General features: G+C 42.8%; 1 protein-coding gene across 1 annotated transcript in view; it reads right to left on the bottom strand.

Annotated features, from left to right (window-relative positions):
- syne2b (spectrin repeat containing, nuclear envelope 2b) overlaps positions 1–20,007 on the bottom strand; it is a 131,565-nt gene that overhangs the window by 88,264 nt on the left and 23,294 nt on the right. Inside the window, exons 18-50 of the mRNA XM_065966652.1 lie at positions 19,762–19,902; positions 19,388–19,489; positions 19,032–19,208; positions 18,721–18,879; positions 15,088–18,567; positions 14,265–14,399; positions 13,858–13,983; positions 13,195–13,388; positions 12,984–13,065; positions 12,653–12,753; positions 12,411–12,531; positions 12,016–12,303; positions 10,920–11,515; positions 10,165–10,320; positions 9,693–9,843; positions 9,416–9,574; positions 8,927–9,094; positions 8,718–8,819; positions 8,389–8,589; positions 6,949–7,156; positions 6,726–6,838; positions 6,437–6,639; positions 6,190–6,297; positions 5,307–5,586; positions 4,604–4,933; positions 4,178–4,507; positions 3,590–3,889; positions 2,627–2,854; positions 2,024–2,140; positions 1,526–1,852; positions 953–1,297; positions 635–813; positions 77–293 (exon numbers count right to left, since the gene is read on the bottom strand). Of these exons, the coding sequence (XP_065822724.1) occupies positions 77–293; positions 635–813; positions 953–1,297; positions 1,526–1,852; positions 2,024–2,140; positions 2,627–2,854; positions 3,590–3,889; positions 4,178–4,507; positions 4,604–4,933; positions 5,307–5,586; positions 6,190–6,297; positions 6,437–6,639; positions 6,726–6,838; positions 6,949–7,156; positions 8,389–8,589; positions 8,718–8,819; positions 8,927–9,094; positions 9,416–9,574; positions 9,693–9,843; positions 10,165–10,320; positions 10,920–11,515; positions 12,016–12,303; positions 12,411–12,531; positions 12,653–12,753; positions 12,984–13,065; positions 13,195–13,388; positions 13,858–13,983; positions 14,265–14,399; positions 15,088–18,567; positions 18,721–18,879; positions 19,032–19,208; positions 19,388–19,489; positions 19,762–19,902 (9,924 nt within the window). The remainder of the gene's footprint in view (positions 1–76; positions 294–634; positions 814–952; positions 1,298–1,525; positions 1,853–2,023; positions 2,141–2,626; positions 2,855–3,589; positions 3,890–4,177; positions 4,508–4,603; positions 4,934–5,306; positions 5,587–6,189; positions 6,298–6,436; positions 6,640–6,725; positions 6,839–6,948; positions 7,157–8,388; positions 8,590–8,717; positions 8,820–8,926; positions 9,095–9,415; positions 9,575–9,692; positions 9,844–10,164; positions 10,321–10,919; positions 11,516–12,015; positions 12,304–12,410; positions 12,532–12,652; positions 12,754–12,983; positions 13,066–13,194; positions 13,389–13,857; positions 13,984–14,264; positions 14,400–15,087; positions 18,568–18,720; positions 18,880–19,031; positions 19,209–19,387; positions 19,490–19,761; positions 19,903–20,007) is intronic.

Below are 20,007 nucleotides of genomic sequence, written 5' to 3' on the forward strand. Positions count from 1 at the left end.
TTTGAATCACACTTGCTCAGTTTAAAAATCTCTGAAAAACAAATGGTTGAAAATGCTTATCCTGTGTCGTTGTTACCTGTTTGCGGAGGCCTGAGAGGACGGGGACCAAAGCTGAACTCTCGTCCAGCAGGGTTCTGGCCTGTTCCATAGTCTGCCTCCTCTCTCCCAGGCCAGGCCACGGGAACACACGAGGCAGGCTGGACGTCTGCCTCTGAAGATCTGTCAGGCGAGCCTCAGCCTTACTGCGCTTGTTTTCACAGGACACCAAACGATCCACAACACCCTTCAACTGTCTGATGGGGATTAAAAACAATCGAGAACAGTAAGAAAACAAATCCGAAACCATTCCGCTTTCATTTGTCCATCAAATTTAAATGCTCAGACTGGAAAGAGACACATTTCACATTACATTACATTTTTTTTTTTTGCAACTAACTGAGGCCTTCTTAAAGTAAGACTATAACATGGACTTTGTTCTGCCCTTAGTGCTTTTGCATTTCAATGCACTCAATTCTCATTATTATTTCTGTCATTGGTTGCTGATTAAAGTAGCAATATGTAACTCTGACACGGGGCGTTTAAAATGGGTACTGCTGAAAACATTGGATAGCTGTCTCAGACCGGCTCTTCGTACCTTTGTGTGTCCTCAGCAGCCTGCATGACCGTCCTCCATTGCTGCTCAGTGTCTTTGATTTTCCGCTGTACCTCCTTCTTCTTGTCTCCCTCCAGATCTTTTTGCTCACACAGACTCTGCACACGTCTTTTCAGCTCCGTCACTTGAGAGTCACCATTAGACTTGGAGCTCAAGATGACCTAAAGACACAATCATGCAGTTTTATATCAGACATATTTAGCTTTATAAAACAGCTGCAATGTACCCACTGACCAGATATAACATTTTCCTCACAAAGGAAAAAGTAATACTATTTGAAAATACAAAGTGAATTCTTACCTGTGCTTTATTCAATCTGTCCTCTAACTGGGCTCGGTTGCCCTGAGTACCACTCCCTAGGGACTTGGCCTGTTTCTGCAGTTCTTCAACCCAGGATTTGGTGCTTTCTGCCTGGGTACCAAAGGCCTCCAGCTCCCTGGAAAGCGAGTACTGGACCTCAGCTTTCTTCAGAGTGCTCTCAGCAGACTGCAGGACCGTCTTCCACTGCTCTTCTGACTGTTTCACTGTCTGCTGAGCCTCTCGTCTTGTGTTCTCCTCCAGGTCCTCCTGGTCGGACAAACTCTGACTTAGCCTCCTCAACTCACTCAGCTTGGAGTCTCCCTCAGGCTTGGAGCTCAGAATAGTCTGAGGATTAAAAATAGATGATCAACAGCAAATACTCATCATTTAGCAAACACTGACAGAATATCAATCAAAAAGACAGCAAGAAAAACACATTTTTGCAGAGGTTAAAAAGGCATGCATAAAAAACGTTAAATATTAGAGCTGTAAAAGCAGAATGTGTACTAGTTACACATTAAAAACCTTTGGCTCGATATGATTTTGCAAAGCCTTTTAATTCTTCAAACGGACCTGTGCAGTGATGATCGTCTTCTCTGGATCCGTCAGACTGTCCACAGAGTCCAGGCTCTTTCTCTTGTTTTCCAGCCAAGCTCTGGTCTTTTCCTTCAGGGCTTCATATTCCTTTAGCTGGCCCTCCACAGCACACTGCCTCTCAGCCTGATCCAGGGCTTGTTTGGCATTTTGCAGGACTCTGGTCCACTGCTCCTCAGCGCCCTGTACTTTTTGTCGCACCTCTTGTTTTTTGTTTTCCTCCAGGTCTTGAGCACACACACTCTGACCTCGTCTCTTGAGCTCCTGGAGCTTAGAGTCTCCTTCGGGCTTGGAGCTTATGATGGCCTGGAGAAGAAGATGCAGATGTCATGGTCATGTCATTTTGGCATGTGAGGACTTCATGAAAAACAATAATGATAAGAGTACTGAGACTGAACCAAATGTGACCCAAAAAAGAGGTACAATAAAAAGAGTGCATTTTACTTTATCTGTCCATGTATCTTGACCACTGCTCACCTGAGCTGCGTGCAGTTTGTCCTCAGCTTTGGTTTGGCTGTTCAGTGAGTCCACTTGTTGTTGGAAGTCTGTAAGCCATCTGCCAGTATCCTGCTGACTGGTATCAAATTCTCTCAGCTGAATAGGAAAGATAATGACTTAATGAGGCGGCTCAAAATGAACCCAAAGACTGCCCTGAAACAGGAATGTCGAGGACAAATGTTTGAACCTTTTTTTATACACTTCCACTGTGTCAGTGTGTAATAATATTTATTTTATATAAGATATATTCTAAGTTCTATGCTATGCATTCACATTGGATGAAGAGTAAAGCTGTTCAAAAGCTTGAGAATGATTAATACATGACAGGGTTCTTAGTCACAAAAGCCATTTCACTAGTTTCAGTTATAAGTTATAATTTACAAGATTTGAGAACTTTGTGCATTATTTCATAGGTTAAGAAAAAACTCAGCTTCTATGAAAAGACTAAAGACAGGCAAGACGAAAACTGTAAGTTGCTGTTTTGTTTCACAGGTAATATATTAAATATGACAAACTTTTTCAGTGGATACATTTCATTGGTAGCTAAAGATTTGGATGATATTTCACAGTTTCCTCTCTTACCTCCGACTTCACCTTCTCAGTCTTCTTGGTGATGTCAGCTCCTGCAGCATCTTCAACATGTTTCGCGGCCTGCAGGATCGTCCTCCATTGCTCCTCTGTGTCTTTGACCGTTTGCTGAACGTGTTTTTTCCTACCCTGGTCTGCATCCTGATGGTTACAAAGACTCTGGCCTCGTCTCCTTAGGTTGTTCACCTTACAGTCACCGTCAGGTTTGCAGCTCAAGATGCTCTGCAAACATCACACAACATAAATTGCAAACTGGGAGCTGATCCATTCGAACTGTATACGTTTGAATCAAGGAATGAAGGGGCGGGTGTGTGGGACTATGATGTGTATCAGAAAACTACAAATTAGTAGATGAAAGTTAAATTAAACTCAGCTTTGCTGATGTTTTTACCACTGCAAAATGAGAGGTTTACTGTCAGGCTGGTGGTCAAGGAAAGTCTTCAAAAAATAGCATTTCTGTTATGAGACTAAAAAAAGAACTTTTTCACTCCAGCTGCGTCCTGCTTACTCTTCAGTAAGGCTTGGAGCAGTTAGATTAGCTTGACAATGTTGATGTTTAGCTAACTAATGCTCTGGTTTTTTTTGTGCTAATGCTGATGTTTAGCATGCTAATGTTCTTGTATATTGTGATAATCATAATGCAAATTAAGCTAACGTTTATGTTTAAGGTACTACTGTTAATTATGCTAAAGTTATGTGTAGGGTACTCTTAATGTAAATTATGCCAAAGTTGAGGTTTAGCATGCTACTGTTTGGTTAATTATGCTAATGCATTTAATATTTAGCTAAATTTTAGGATTCCAAAACTTATAGAGCTGTTCAGCTTTTACTTAAAGACGGTTAAATTCAAAACACTTTCACACGTATTTCTACAGATTCTTGCATCATTATTTTTAAAGCTACTCTGGCAAATTTCAGAAAGCTAATCCTTCTAGAGTAAATTAGCTTCAAACAGACCTGAGCTGTGCGAGTCCTCTCTTCAGCTGGTGTGTGACTGCCCGCAGACTGCAGCTTCTGTTGTTTGTCTCTGATCCACGACTGAGTGTTTTTACTCTGAGAGTCAAAGTCGTCAGAAAGACCTCGGAGCTCCGCCTGTCTGGCGGCCTGAAGAACATTTCTCCACTGCTGCTCAGCATCTTTTACCAAGTGATGAACTTCTGGTTTTCTGCTCTCCTCCAGATGCTCACTCAGACTTTCCCCTTGTTTCTTCAGGTCGAGCACCTTGGAGTCTCCTTCAGGTTTTGAGGTCATAATAGCCTTAAGATGAGGACACAAATAGGATTCAATTATTTAACTAAAGAAATGAAAACAGTAAGACAGCACATCTATGACTAAGAGCTGTACTGATTTTTCCCCTTATTAGTTCTGCAAACTATTTTAACACTTAATGCATGAATGCCTATTTGCCAGAATGTGTAACAACACCAGGCTAGTTAAAGGGGCTGTGCTTTAAATTGGGATGGGTTTTTGTTTGAGGTTTTGAAGTATATAAAGGAGTAAAATGAAAATATAGTAAATCTATTACTTTTTTCTGACTGAACTCACCTGTGCGACCTTTAACCTTTCTTCAAACGGCATATGACTACCAAGGGACAACAGTTTCTGCTTTGGCTCTTTGATCCAGGACTGGACACTTTCACATTGTGATTTGAAAGCATCAAAGTCCCTTTGGGCAGCAACTTCAGTCCCAGTCTTGTCGAGAGCATCCTGAGCAGCATGCAGGACTTTCTTCCACTGCTCCTCTGTGTTCCTGATGGCGTCCTGAACCTCTGGCCTCCTGCTCTCGTCCAATCCCTGGCTGTCACACAGAATCTGGCATAGTTGCTTCAGATCCTGGAGCTTTGCATCTCCATCAGGCTTGGAGTTTAGAGCAGCCTGAAGACAATAAGTATGTGTTTTTAGGAGTTCATCTTTACCGCCAACAAAAAGCATTCCATACTAGCCTTAGGAAACAGATCATTTTACACTTACTTGTGCAATCGGAAGCTTTTCTTCAACTTTCATGCAACCACTGATCGACTTCAGGTTCTGCTCTTGGTCTCTAATCCACGTCTGAACTTCTTCAGTCTTGGCTTTGAAAGTGTCAAAGTCCTTCTCTAACACAGCTTGTGTTTCTGCCTTGTCGACAGCCTGCTCAGCTGTCTGCAGAGCACTCCTCCACTGCTCCTCTGTTTCTCTGACGGATTGCTGAATGTCTTGTTTCCTGTCCTCCTCCAGGTCCTCACTCTCACACAGACTTTGGCTTTGTTTCCTCAGGTCGTTCACTTTAGAGTCGCCCTCAGGTTTGGAGCTCAGGATGGCCTAGTCACAAAGGTGGGAAAATTATGAAACTGGCGATGTGACTTCAAGCGGTACAAATATAATTTATGATGTTGGTCCAACACTTTTTCCACACTGAAGTATTTAAACAGATCTTGAATGGTTTTCAATAGAATTTGGTATTCATAATCATTATCCCCAGATGAAGAAGGGCTTGTGAGGCTCAGGCTATCTAATGACATAAGCCTATGTAACGGCTCCAAACTATATTGCATTTTTGTTTGCATGTTTTTTTGTTCTTTAATAGAACTTAAAAACTAAGAACTAAGAACTAAGAACTAAGAACGATTTTTCTCATTTCTATTACTCTGAATTTGTGTCAAAAAGCTTAGCTTTCAAACTCCTTTTCACCGACCTGGGCTTTGTTCTTCAGCTCCTCCTTCTTGGTGTCTTTGCTAGGGGAGGTGAGGGGCTGCAGCAGGTCAGCTATCCAGGTCTTTGTGCTTTTAGCCTGAGTACTAAACTTGTCATGTTCTACCTCCAGCGCGCTCTGGCTGTCCACCTGGTTCTGCAGCCTGGCCTTCAGGTTTCTGTAGCGTTGTAACAAGTTGTCCCCGTCCTTCAGGAGGCTTTCAGCTCTGACGCATTGTTTACGTAATGCAGCTAGACAATCTCTGAGCGAGTCGGCTCTACCACTGTCAGAGGGGAAAGCAGAACAATGCATATGTTCACGACAGGCCATTTAAAGTGTTTTGCTTAAGACATAATAGCTGTAACACAAAAAGCTCTTTAAACAGACAGATGAAAGTGTAACACAATATGGGAGATAGGTGAGATTGTTCTGTACAATTGTTGATTTGGAAGTTTATCTTGTTTTCTATATTAAGCCCACCAACATCACGGTCATTCTAAGTTATCAAAAAGACTTTAAAAACCACAAATTGCAGTGTTGAGCCAAAAAAAGGCCTCATTTTAATGATAAAAAGATTTCTGCATTTTGCATATTTAATTCTTGACTCAAATTATACATATATATATAACTGCATGCAGTTTTTTTGTATTCAGAATTATGAGCTATATAATTACATTTCCAGTAGACAAACCTGTTGAATATTGGCCTTTGTCTTATCTGTTAAATCAATGGAACATGATTGCCTTTCGCGATACCATGTATAAATAACTTGTGTGATAATGTGTGATATGCTCACTTCAGTGCATTTATATTTTTGCACACTCATGCAAATGAATGTTAGAGCTTGACTAATTCCAGTTCTACGTGTTTGCACATTGAAGATCACCTCTCATCCTCGAGCTCTTTGAGGAGAACTTTAGCTTTGTCTGATCCCACAGACTGTTTTTCCTTTTTCTGCAGCCAATCCCGGAAGGTATCATGTTGCTTCTGCAGACTACAAAAGAAAAGAAAAAGGAGGTCAGAATTAGAAATATAAAACATGTTTTTACATAACATCTGGTACATTCAACGAAGCAGAATTGCATTAATTACATTTTTTGACCAGGTGTTGAGAAAACCAAAGAGGTAAGTACCTGCTCAGGTCACTGAGGAGTGACTCCATTTGTGCCTGCCTGTTGAGGCAGTGCGTTCTGAACGTTCCCACCTCCTCCTGCTGCTCCTTCAACCAGTCGCTGAACTCAGAGAGATGCTGGGGAGGAACCTTCCGACTGCCTCTCTCCAACTGATCTTTCAACTGTTCCAGACGTTTCTCTGCATCCTTTGCTTTTAAGAAACACTGACAGACAAGAGAGAAACTAGGATCAAACCATCAGCCAACAATCTATGGCAGCTTTCTACCAAGGAACTTTTCCATCAACTTACAGCGAGTCTTTGCAAGGATGTTTCAATGTCTGTTTTGCTCTCAGGGTTCTCAAAGCACTCGTTGACAGACATCTGCAAGTCCTGGAACCATCCAATGAATGACTGCTTTTCATCTGGAGAAAAAGATTTGAAAAATATGACCACATTAGTGAGAAAAACTTAACCGGTGAATGATATATCAGGGGTTTGTTTCTGTTTGTATTTGGAGCGAATCAGCATTCACCTTTGATGACCTTGAGCATGCCTTTGTCCCTCTCTTCTCTCTTCAGGTGGATCATGTCTTTGGTTCTGGAGATGGCCTCCCTGAGCCGGCTGCAGTCCACAGACAGAGACTCCAGCACCTGAGGACTAGCCACGCTGGAAACAAGGACGACCTCCTTCATCACAGCCTCGGACTGCTCCTCCTGAGAGTCCAGTTCATGACTCAGATCCTGGTGGGGACAAGACGGCAACTTTATTTACTCAGTGGTGGAATCAGAGAACGGTGCTCAAAGTTCAAACTCCCAAACCAGAAACGTATTTGATAGGTCATGACATCTGGAATGAAATAAGACCAAAACCAAAAGTTCTGTTCTTGCATTAAGCCATAAAGGGTTGAAATATTGAAGAATATTTCAATTTCCATTTCTACATTTCTTAATGACATTCTTTTTTTTTGTTTACAGTTATTTGTATAAACCTCAGGGCCTGGTTGTTCAAAATGAATCAAACAGCATGAAAGCCATCAGGTAATATTAAATCTTTAAATCAGGTGGTTTAAAATAACAAAACAAAGGATTATGCAACCGTTTAAGATCAGATAATCAAATCCTGGTCTTGACCCATATAAAACCTCCAGTTTGTGTTGTTCAAACTTTTGAATAGGAGTATGAACAAACTATTAGGGCTGGATTCTGACTGGATCACAGAGAAAATAAATATAAATTGTTAAACTGAACTACATATTTGGAAAGCAGTAGAGTAGATATTTTTTTACTTTTTAAGAGACATTATCATTATTGCACCAGAATGCTGTTTTGCTTTTGTGACAAAGTATATAAAGTTTACATGAGGGTTCACCAAAGACCATCAATATTAACAGAAATTATCTAATTAAAAGCAGCTCGCAGGATATTTCAGTTTGTGTGGTTTTGGTGCCCCCTGTGGACAGAGTATGTAATGTGGTGTCAAGTATAAAAAACACTGGTGATCCGGATTTGTTAAACCTTCAAACTATGTATCTAAATGAGATTGATTCAATTTAGTTTCTCTTCAACGCGTGAAGTCAACTAAACAAAGCATTAAATCAAACTGAGTACATACATCACGGATCTTCCAAGTTTGGCCAATCAGCCGTCTCTACTAGAGCTACACATTTTTAGATCTCCATCCAGACTAAAACCAGAGAGTGCTGAAGCTCTGCTGAATTTGATTCTAAGATGAAATTATGTCTCAAATTAACTCAATCATGTCCCCAACACACATAAACACATGAACTCTGTTTGATCATGTTGTAGTGTATCGATGTGTTACTATGGTGTTGTTGATGTGTTGCTTTGGAGATATAGGATGTTGTGTATTGTTGTGTAGTTGATGTGTTGTCTCTGTCTCCTGCCTAACTCTGGTACAGCTAATAGGCTGTACACTATCCCAGTCAAAAGAAACAAATTGAACAGCTGTGTACCTGTATCTCTTTTTCGTCCTTTGGTTGTGAAGCGTCAAGATTACCCAGAGAACACTGGATGCCCTCCACAGCCGCCTGACACTCCTCCATCTTCTCAGCCAGGTGCGTCTTCACAGCGACCAGCTCCTCGAAGACGTCCGTGCAGTCAGTAAACAGCTCCTTCACCTGCTGCATCCTCTTCCTCAGCTGGGTTTCCATCACCTTATTGGAAGATTGTCAAAAGGAAACGGACAAGTCAATAAATGTCGAAGCCATACATGGGTAAAAGCATTGAGGGCTGCTACGTTAGAAAAATAACTAATAGATGAATTATTGTTTTTTTTTGTCACCTGCAGCTCCAGCGGTGCCTCCTGACCCTGCAGCATCTCCTGGATCTCTGCAGACTTCTTGTGGAAAAGCTCTACGTTCTCCTCGTTGGCATTTATCTCGTCCTATGAAGACATCAAGTTCAAGTGTGTCACGACAGTACTTAAAAAAGTTGAGGTTGCCTAATCTCACATTGAAGCACTAAAAACACAATTTTATCCGGGAGTCTTACCCTCATGGCGAGTACTTGCTGTTCATTGTGGAAGGGATGGCTCTCAGCAAAGAGCGCCAGTTTAGCCCCCGCCCAGCCATCTACCTCTCCCCCCACCATCAGCTGCTTCTCCCACAGCTCCAGCCCCACCCGGAGGTTATCGATGTAGGCATCTGTCTTCTCTGTCACCTGCAAGGGCGCCAAAAGTCAACAATGTTAAGTCAAGTAAAGCTTAAGACAGAAGCTTTACAATCAAATCAGAACGACCTCTGCACCTTTGAGGTTGGTATTTAAACATTTCACTCAGAAAGATCTCAGTTGATGGAGCAATATCCTATGTTTAAAATGCTACATTAACAAAAGTTATAAAGCATTTTCTAAACTGTTTCTTTATTTGGACTCCCTTTACTTACAGGTTAACTACTATAACTTAAATTGAATATGTTGAATCAAAGTACACTGTTTTTTTCTTCATTTCTATATAAATAAGAACCATGCAAAGATGCTTACATCCAGCCAGTTGTCCATGAGTGTGTCAGCCTCTGCTTCAAAGGAAGCCTGGCTGCAGTCTGGGAACTTCTTCATTTGGTTCTGCAGCTGTCTGCAAGCTCCCCTCATCTCCTCCATAGGCGCCCCAAGACCAGCAAGCTCCTCCTTTACGTCACCAACCTGTGAACATTCACATGTGGCTTCATCACTTTAATTCCCGGCGTGTCGTAGTATACTGAAGACCATTTTTGACTCAGAAGAAACCGTTTTCAATAGAATCATATTTTTCTTGACTAACCTTGGTTATACTTCTCTGCAGGTTTTCCTTCCCCATGTAGGAAGCCTGATCGCTGATGGCTTGCTCTGCTCTCTGCATGGTGTTGCTCAGGTGACTGCGGCAGCTCTGGAACTTTTTCAGATTTTCCAGCAGTAGGTTGTACTGCTTCTTGCTGCCAAAGGGAGAAAATAGCAGAAATAGTTTTAATCTATGCTACTTTACTGCTAAAACAAAAATAGACTACAAACTGATATCATCATTTAAAGAAAGCTAAATGAAACCACATTGATAACTGATTGAGGTAAGCTTGATAGCTAGCTTTAAATACAATCTGTTCAGGTTAAAGGTTACAGTTAAGCTGTAAATGTATCTCAACTTCAGCAACCTTATTACACTGAGGTGACTAAGAGTCACTTACTCCTAACAGTTTAATTAATTTGTAAACGATTTGTTTAGAAACTTGTGCTGAACATGCTTCTCCTGTTGAACCTACCCATCAACAAAAGCTCTTTGAGTCTCCTTCCACTGGCTCTCCAGGTCCTGAAAGAGGTCTTCCCCTCCTCCTTCTTTCTCTTGAAGTTCACGGAGGGTCTGCAGCTCCTTGTGCAGGCTCTGCACCTGACTCTCACAATCAGACAAGGCACGTAGCCTGAAACATGCAAGATTGCTGTTAGATCATTTTAGGAAATAAATTATATTTTGAATAGTGCATGTAAAAGTCTTCAGATGTGTCTTCACTCTGCATTGTTGTGTTAGTACGCAGTACGCCCACTCCGATTAACAGACCCTTGAGTGAAAAAGTTGTCATCAAAAACCCAAAAGCAAACGGGCAAAGAAATGAACGGGATGAAAAGGCGTTTAAGTTGGATGCCTACTTGGACCAAATTACAAAAACACCTGGAATTTAATGAGCTGTTCTCGTTGGATGCTTTTCAGAGGATGTTAAGGCGGAGAGGACTTGGAGGCAGATACATCTGGCTGTAGATGATCGCCCTCATATATATTTATGATTGTAAGCAATCTTGTTGTTAAATAAATGTATTATAGTCATGTGCATTGTATTATATTTGTGTGTATGGTTGTGGATTGTTTGTGTTAATTGAGCTGCTGCCTGTCTTGGTCAGGACATTTCTTAAAAAGAGATTTTCATCTCAAAAATAATTAAGATGAAAAAAGGACATGAAAATCACAGTTTTTACCATCAAACAGAAACTCTTAGCATTACTGCAACTGGCACATCAAACTCACCTTTGTTGCACAGCAGGCATGGTGGGCTCCTTCAGGCCTTGTGATTCTATTGTTTCCTGCAGCTTCCTCAGCTCCCCCAGCAGCGTCCTCTTCCTCAGGCCCAGGGATCTACTCTGCGTCTCCTTCTGGAGGCCCATCTGTTGGCCGGCCAGTCCACTGTCAGCCTCCTCCAGCCTCCTCAGCAGAGCAGTCACCATGTCCAGGCAGGAGGCCGGGACTCCATCCCTGGTGACGGTCAGCCTGGCCCCTTGAAGGAGCTGATCCAGCTGAGGAGCCTTTTCTTGCAGACTGTCGATGCTCTGCCGGATCAGAGCCAGCTTGGTGCGACAGTCCTGCAGTACCTGAGAGTCGCTGCAGGGGGCGCCTTGGACTCCTGAGATGTCTTCATCTACAGTACGCATTGACATGAGGAAGCGGTCGAGGGCGCGGGCGGATGCTTCGCTCTTGCGGACCTGCTGTCGAAGCTGATCAAGGCTCGCTTTGTGAGTCTCCACCACGCGGGACAGAGGGGGGCAGTCTCTGGGGCCCAGATCACTAGATTCAGCGTCCAGACGTGAAAGCTGGTCAAGCTCACTCTGGATGTTGTCATCCAGTTCCTGTCACAAAAGAAGACGAGAAGAGAGGATTGTGTGAAATCTAAGGACTCTGGATTTAGGGATTAGGTTACACCATTGAATTTATATTAATATGGATAATGCGTCTCTGTCTGTCTCCTTCTGTTGTTCAAAAGTGAAGCCAAAATACCCCTACGACCGGAAATGTAAATTGCAAGTTGAATCAATGGACTCCAGTTCTTTCCACACATTTCTGCTACTTTCCACAAGTTCTGGCCCTATTTTTTAAGAAAATGTTTGGGTTTCTTTTGCTGTGGGTTAAGAGTCAATCATTTCTTTAAGTGAAAACTTTCTTTGGCGGAAGTTGATTTTCAACTTTCAAGATTTGATGATATAGGTTGCACTATTTTTCAGCATGGACTTTTATCCAAACCACTGTTCAGAGAAGACTCACAATTGATTATGTCTATATCTGCTTACACTTTAATGACAGATTGTAAAAGTTTAACGCTAAAGAAAGGTATTTGAGCGTGAAAGAGGACCTTGATATCTTTGAGAATGTTGGTGTTGGCCAGGGTGAAGCCGGTGATGTCTTTGGGCTGTCTCAGGTAGCGGTCGAGACGGTCTGTGAAGTCCACCATGTGGTTTTCAGTGGAGTCTATCTGCCTAAGGGCTGCGCCCAGCGAGCTGCCTCTCTTCTGCAGGTTGGACTGCTGGCTGCGCCACTGCTCCTGCAGCTCTGCCTTCTCCTGCTCCAGACCAGGGTTACCGCACTGGAAGCACTGGTTTGCATAGTCAGACCACAGAGACTCTGTCTCCTGTCTCAAGAACTGTAAAACAAGAATATCACCTCATGATTACTGGCATGTTAAAATGAGTGATTCACTTTTCTACAAGATGTTTAAAGATGTCACATTCTTCGAAGCTTTCGTCGTACCTGTATTTCTTGGAGCCTTGTGTGCAGGCCTTTGAGTGACACAGAGTCAGAGGGAACATCTTTGATGCTCTGTTCATTTTTAGCCAGTTGGGCTTGAAGAGTCTTCTTTGAATTCTCATATCTGGAGATTTTATGAGTTAAAGAAGACAGTTAAAGTCAGCAAGTAGACTGGAATATAGTGGCTAAAAGGATGTAACCAACATTAGATTATCTAAGCCTGAAATGTGCTTTAATCAGTATACCTTTCAACAGCCTCCTTCTTGGGGACTTCTTCCTCTACGGACGTCTGCTTTTCAACCTCCTTCCTCTCCACACTCACAGTCTTCAATTTCACTGGAGCCACCTGAAAAAGATGTCGTCTTTCTTTTACACCTTGACAGTTGCTCAGAGGCATCCGATGCAACCTTAGCAGACAGTTTATACAGGACGTATAAATGCAGAAAATATTGAAATTCAAAGAAAATGTGACTGATGAAGTAGTACCATTTTTTAAACCATTTTCCAGATTTGTTTTCAAAAAGCTTAAGTAGTAGACTTTAAACTGAAGAGTAGAGTGTTTGAATTAACCTTTACCTCAGTTGAGACCTGAGGTTTGTCAGATGGTCTTGTAGGTTCTTTTTGTGTGTTCAGTTCCTCACTGAAGGAAACAGGTATCCTGCAAATAAACAAATGAGCATCGTTTCTATAAGTTTTCCTTAATATTTTGTTTTTTTACGACTGAACAAGACACAAGTTGTATTTAAATAGCGCAAAAATAAATTTAGAAAAGCAGTTAATAAATCACCTAGAATCAGGGAGTGGTGCATCTTGGTCTCCGCTGAATTGGCGCTGGATGGCTGCCAGCCTGTTCTCACACTCCCTGAGCTGAGTCTGGGCCAAGCGGTGAGCATCCTCAGGGCTCAGGGTGTCACACAGATCTTTCAAGGCCTGAAGGTGCTGCCCTGCCTGAGCAAAGCTGGCATCCTCTGAGATACAAGCCTGGAGAATGTTGATGGAGTGGAAAAGTAAGTAATCAGGGATGTAATTTACTGGTTTAAAACCAGATGATTAACAATACTAATTTGGAACAAGTTAAATTTAGACACTTAATAAAGCTAATCTGCAGCCACACCGGCCCGTAGAATGCTGTTTTACTCTTCGTTTGAAAATGTAACTTCTGGGTTTCCACTGAAGAGAATTACATGTTTTAACTTTATTTCGATTCTTAAGTTACTTTTCTGTGTATACTTGCTGTGTTTGACTCTTCCCACTCAAAAAAATACAGTAAAACAGCATTCTCTTAAAGTGCAACTAAAAATAAGTAATGCAGTTACCAAGTCCCATCATCAGACATTCCTTTGAAGCATAAAGAAGAAGGAAGAACAAAGGTTAGATAAGCAGAGGACAACTGGCAGAAATCCCAGCCACCAAAGCAGCTAATGGCGAATAGCTCTGAGGGTCCAGCTACCTGGGCTTGGTTTTCTAATGGGGAGCTTAAGAGCATCTCACACTGCAGGACGGATTTGTTAAAGTCTTTCCTTGTTAATTCAAAACGTAATTGTTTCAAAAAGTCTGAGATCTCAGCTCTCACGGCCTAGGAGATAAAATAAAATAAATTCATAGCAATCAAAGATAAAGTAAAAACACGCTATTCAATGATAGGTTTTTATGTGAAACCTTTTTTTCAATTTGCTGATATTTGCTGAAAAACAGTTTTAGTATATTGATGGCATAAGCATAGGCAATTATCTAACACATTTAAACCTTAAACCTAAAAAGACATAGTCCCATTACATTTAACAAATGTAAACAATCCCCAGCAACTACAATCCCACACGTTAAAAACTGCCCCAGTTAAGTCAGTTCGTGTCCTACCTCCCACTGTGTCCTGACAGACTGGGTGTAGAACTCCATGTCTCTGAGCTCTGCGGGGGTACAAAAGGCTTCCATGCCCTCCGCTGCTCTCAGGAACTCCTCCAGCAACTCTGGGTCCAGGGTCCTCAATGTCTCCTAAGGGCAAAGGCATGAATTAAATTCCAGGCTAGAAATTTGAAAAATCAATGTACATATCACATACAATTCAGAGCGTTATAACATCACCATGTTTAATCTATATTTATAAGAAGGCTGTGTTAAATAACAGATTCTGTTTGGCTAATTAAACATAGCAACCGACTGATTTACATCAATAGCAGACTATAATAGTTGTCAATAAGAGCAATCTGTTTAGTAAAGCAGATGGTTGCTAGGGCCACAGCTCTTATCACAGACTCTGGTGGACGAACTGAAATCCTATCAATTTGCGGAAAAAAGGAAGGTTCATTTGATATCCGTCTTTAATTATGGAAAAGTAGAAAGGAGAGTATAACAACCAAGGAAGGAGGTCAAGGTTAAAACACAAAAACTCAGACTATGACATAGACATCTAGAAAACTAAATATGGTAAACTAAGTAAAAAGGGGACGTGGTATGGGGTGTGGAGTTGTTTTAGGTCTGCTGAATGGAAACCAAAAATGTCTGTCTCACACTGTTGAGGTGCCATTCTGCAATAACAAACCACTCAAAATACATGATCCCTGACTAATTCTTTGACTTCCAGGTGCTCTAAATTGATGGTTATTTTGCAAACTTAATAATAAAATGTACTTATTAAGTATGCTATTACACAACAGAAGTGATTCATAGTGATCATGTTTACCTCTTTCACGGATGCTTGTTCAGCCGATACACGTTTGTCTTGAAAAACATTGATGGTTTCCATGATGTGCTCCTGCAGACAGTGCTTTGCCTCCTCAAAACCATTTCTGGCTAAAGCCTGGGCCTTGGCATACGCCTCTGTGTAGGCCTGTGGTGGCGCCTGGGCCAAGGCTGGAGGTTTAATGCACAGATCTGGTGACTCAGCCTGAGACTGAAGCAGGACACCGACCTGGGAGATGGGAATAGTTTTGGCCTGTTGAGGATTGGGTTGTGGAGAAGACTGACTTTGAGGTTTTGACTGTGTTTGAGTTTGAGGTCTGGCCTGTGGGGGTGACTGAGCCTTTGGTTGTAATGTAGTTTGGTTTTTGGGTAGTGTAGGTGACTGATCAGGAATTTGGGGCTGTTGTGGCAATTGTGCCTGTGGTTTAGGTTGTGGCATTGATTGGGCTTTGGTTTGGCTTGGTGACTGAACTTTGGGTTGAGTTGGTGATTGAGCCTCTGTCTGTAGTGCAGTTCCAGATGGTAACTTTGATTTTGGTTGTGATTCTGCCTTGATATGTGATTCAGTCTTGAGTTGTGGTGGCAAGTGGGGGTCAGGTATGGATCGGTCAGCCATGGTTTGAGTTGTTGACTGAACTTTGGGTTCAGTTGTTGACTGAACTTTAGGCTGAGTTGTTGACTGAACCTCTGGTTGAGGTGGAAATTGGGCCAGAGGTTTGGGTTGTGGAGCTGAGCCAGCCTTTGGTTGGGTTGGTGACTGAATCTTCTGTTGTGGTTGGAGCTGGGCCTGATTTTTTGTTTGTGGAGTTGGCTGCTGGAAATGTATATTGAACTGAGACTGCTGAGTCTGGACCTGCGGCTTTACCTGTACTGATGCTTGTGCCTGAATGTGTACTTGAGGCCTGAGCTGAGGCTGTGATGGATTCTGAGGTGGGACTTGGTGTCGTTGCTGCAATTGTGGTGGTATTTGTGCTTGCATCTGAGGCTGAGGGTGACGTTGAGTTTGAACCTGTGAATATTGCTGAGAATTAGGCAGAGGACAGGGCTGGGGGTAAGGCTGAGGCAGAAGTTGACGTGGTGCCTGACCCCAAGTCTGTTGCTGAAATTGGCCTTGTTGTGCCTGGATATGAAATGTATCATAACCTCTCATCTGAGGTTGTTGCTGCATTGAACTCTGGGATTGTGATTGAGTCCAGGATTCGGTTTGTGGCTGTATCTGAGGCTGACTATATGGTGGCCTCATCTGCGAATAGCCAGGAGGCCCAATCTGAGGTACTGGCTGGGGTCCAGTTTGGGGCCACTGTAGTGGAACCTGACCTGTTGGATAAGCCTGAGAATGTTGAGCTTGACTCTTTTGCTGGGGGTGTGGTTGGGGACTTGGATGCCTCTGCTGGGTAATGGCCTGGTGTTGTGGCTCCTGTTGGGTTGTCCACTGCTGGGATGGAGACTGACCCTGGGGGTAGCCTTGTGGGTAAGGTGGGACTTGAGCAGGACCCTGAGGATGCTGGATGGACATTGGGGATGAAGCTCTTACTTGAGTCCACGCAGGAATTGGGCTTTGAGAAATATGGCCTGGGTGCTGAACTGATGGTTGAATATTCAGGGGGTACTGAGTCATGGGATGAGGATAACCCTGAGGCTGGAGTAAAGTCTGAGCTTGGGTTTGTTGTGTTAATGTTTGGGCATGACTTGGCTTGGCAATTGGAGTATGGGTTTGAGTCTGGACCATAGGAACAGCATGGCTTTGAGGATGGGCAATGGACTGGGGATGGGTTTGGGCCTGGACCATTGAATGGACTTGGATTTGAGACTGCATGGTCTGAGGATGAATTTGAGTCTGGGGCACTGACTGAGCATGGATTTGACTTTGAGCATCAGTTGGTGGCCTAGGGGAGGGAGACCTGACTGGAGCCCAGGATTGTGGATGACTACGTAGCTGAACATGTGATGGAACAGGAGGTGGAATTTGGCCTGTTTGTGGTGCTTGCAAAGGTGAAGAAGGTCTGACCTGAGCCCATGCCTGAACTTGAGCAACAGCTTGGTTATGGGCCTGGGGTTGCATAGGGGGTTGGGGTCCAGTAGGCATAAATGTTTGGGGCTGAGTCCAGGGCTGAGTATGAACCTGTGCCTGAAGCTGTTGTGTTTTTGGTCCCTGTGTCTTCGTGGGACCATGTGGTTGTGGAGGAACTTGTGCCTGCGATTGACCTTGGCTCACTATGGTTTGGGACATGATCTTTGTTGGTTGCTGACCATTTGTGGTGGACACACTTGTGGACTGCCTTGCCTGAGAAACAGACTCAGTTTGCATATGGGACTTATTTTGGACCTTTGTTTGTGATTGAAGCTGAGCCATAGTTACAGTTAATGGTACAGCCATGGTCTCTGGTTCTGCATGTCTTACAGTAGGCTGTGGTTGTTTTTGTTGTTCCTGTTTCTGTTGCTGCAGCAATTGTTCCTGTTGCTGTTGTTGCTTGTCTTGCTTTTGTTGCTGCTCAGTTTGCAATTTTCCTTGCTGTTGCTGTAGATTTTGCGTCTGCTGTGTTTGGTTTTGTTGCTCCTTTTTTTGTGGCTGCTTGGTAGCCTTTGCATTTGCCTCAGGTTGGGATATGTCTGTTAATGTATGCTTTGTTACAACCTGAACTGAGGCCACTGTTTCTCTGTCTGATTGTGGCTGTGCCTGTCTTATTTGAGTTAGTTCCTGAGTAGAATGCTGTTCTGGACTTGGAGCAGGACTTTCAGGCTCTGCTGAGGCTGGCTTCTGAAGCCATGGGCGATTTTTCTTGGCCTGAGCCTTCCTGCTTTGAAGCTCCTGAGAACTGAGAGGTGCATTCCTTACAGATGAAGGTTGAGATGAGGTCTGCTCCTGTGGCTCTGATGTCTGTCTGACTTGCGTTTCAACCTGGATATGAGTAACCACATGCTGCTGAACTTGAGCTTGATGCATGTCCAACATTTGATGCTGCACCTTATCTTGTTGTTCATGCTTTTGCAACTGTTGTTGTGCTTGTGTTGGCACATTTTGCTGTTGTTGTGGTTGCTGTTGCTTGATTTCCTGGTGATGTAACTCTTCATCCACCTGTCTGTTTAAGTGTTCTTGCTGCAGTGGCTGTTGCTGGGGTATAGATCCTAGTCCCTGAGAATGCGTTTGTTCGTGCTGAACTATCTCTTGCCAGGCTTGAACTGTGCCTTCTGGCGGCGACTTTGTCCTTGTCTGCATTAGAGCTTGTGCGTAGGTATATGGCATCGTAGGAGAAACCTTTTTTTCATTGTATTCCTGCACCACTATCTTTGGCACAAAGGTTTCATGACTCTGATGAGTGACTAATTTTGTCTCCTGAGTGTGCTGCACGTCGTCTGACTGTCTCAGATGTTGAGGTTTTCCTTTAGCTTGGATAAATTTTTTTGATGGAGGAGAACCATCTGGAGGGCTTCTGCTTCTATCTCTTCTTGCTCCTAGGCTGCTCAGCATACCTACAGCTTCCTGGAATTGAATTCAGACAAATAAGAAAACTGAAATTGCAATTTTACAAATACGGTATTCTCTGATATTCTTCAGCTGTGTCCTTCTGGTCTCAAGTACACAACATGCAAAACTCAAATGTTTTCCAATTCAATTAGCAAAAAGATGACTGACCTGTGACTGTGCAACAGCAGCTCGCACTCTGTCCTGCATGGCGGAGGCATGGAGATACTGGACGGGAGAGTTCTTCTGATTTGTCATCACCATCACCTGCAGATCCTGCTCCTCTGTGACCACCTGACCTTCCAGCTGAAGACCACGGGAAATCAGGACCTTGGGGAATAAGTGGTACTGTATTGAACAACCTTCAGGATTCAATTATTAAGGTACAATAGGTTGTTTTCGATCTAAAGCTGTTTCAGAGTAAGCAAAATTTAGATCCACAGTCATTGTAAAACAACCTTTCAATTCTATAATAATCTTACCTTGGCTCGTGGGTCTTGGCCTCGCTGTTTTGCGCGCTCTGAGGCCCTCAACAGCTGGTAAAGCTCCCTGGCCTCAGTCTCCCAATGCAACAGTTCAGCCAGGCGACTGTCCAGACCTGACACACTGTGTTGCAGTTCTGCACAAACCTGTTCTGCCTCAAACAAGGTCTTCATTACCTGGTGATATCAAGGGAAATGATTGTAATGAACAGAAAAACGTATAGTACACTGTACATTCAAAAACAGGAGCTGCCAGTGTCTATTTTGTTACAAAATGTTATAAGCAAATAAAAACAAAAAGACTTGCATGCATTTAAACACAGATTTAAAAAGGATGTAAAACAAATAATACATACTTCAGGTACAGCGAGCTTCACTTTCTGGAACTGATCCAATGGGAATTCTTGGGAGGGAGCCAGAGCCCCCAGATCCACTTCTTTAATTTTCCTCATTAAGAACTGAAGGGCAGAAAGCAATCAGTCAATTCTAGAGAGACTTATCTGGTCCCAATTCTCACAGGTGTCTAAAACACTAAGCTCTAGATCAGTTGTTTCGAGTAAGTTGTTACTTACTTACTTACTTTTGCACGTAAATCATTTTAAATTAATACTTTAAGCACAAAGTTCTTTGAAATCGTTCATGTGATAGCGTTGTTCAGACAGTTAACGGAGTTGAACAGCTATAACTGTTCTCCCCTCTGTATAGGTGTAAGTTATCCATTGATTAGTACCTGTATTCTCTTTCTGTAGGTCCGTAGGGGACCAGCCATGGCCTCCACAGGCTCTTTTAGAATGAGAGTGGCCTCCTTGATCATGGTTTGGATGTCCTGGGGTCTGAACTGCACATCAGCACTGGGCTCAGCTGTGCTGTCCTGGAAAAAGCACAAATATAAGTTTTGAAAAATCAGGTGAAATACGAAGAAAATGTTCAATTATAAAACAAACAATAGAATCTTGAAATTCAGATAATGCTCTCT

Source organism: Labrus bergylta, chromosome 18 (genome assembly GCF_963930695.1).
Source record: "Labrus bergylta chromosome 18, fLabBer1.1, whole genome shotgun sequence".
Taxonomy (NCBI): Eukaryota; Metazoa; Chordata; class Actinopteri; order Labriformes; family Labridae; genus Labrus; species Labrus bergylta.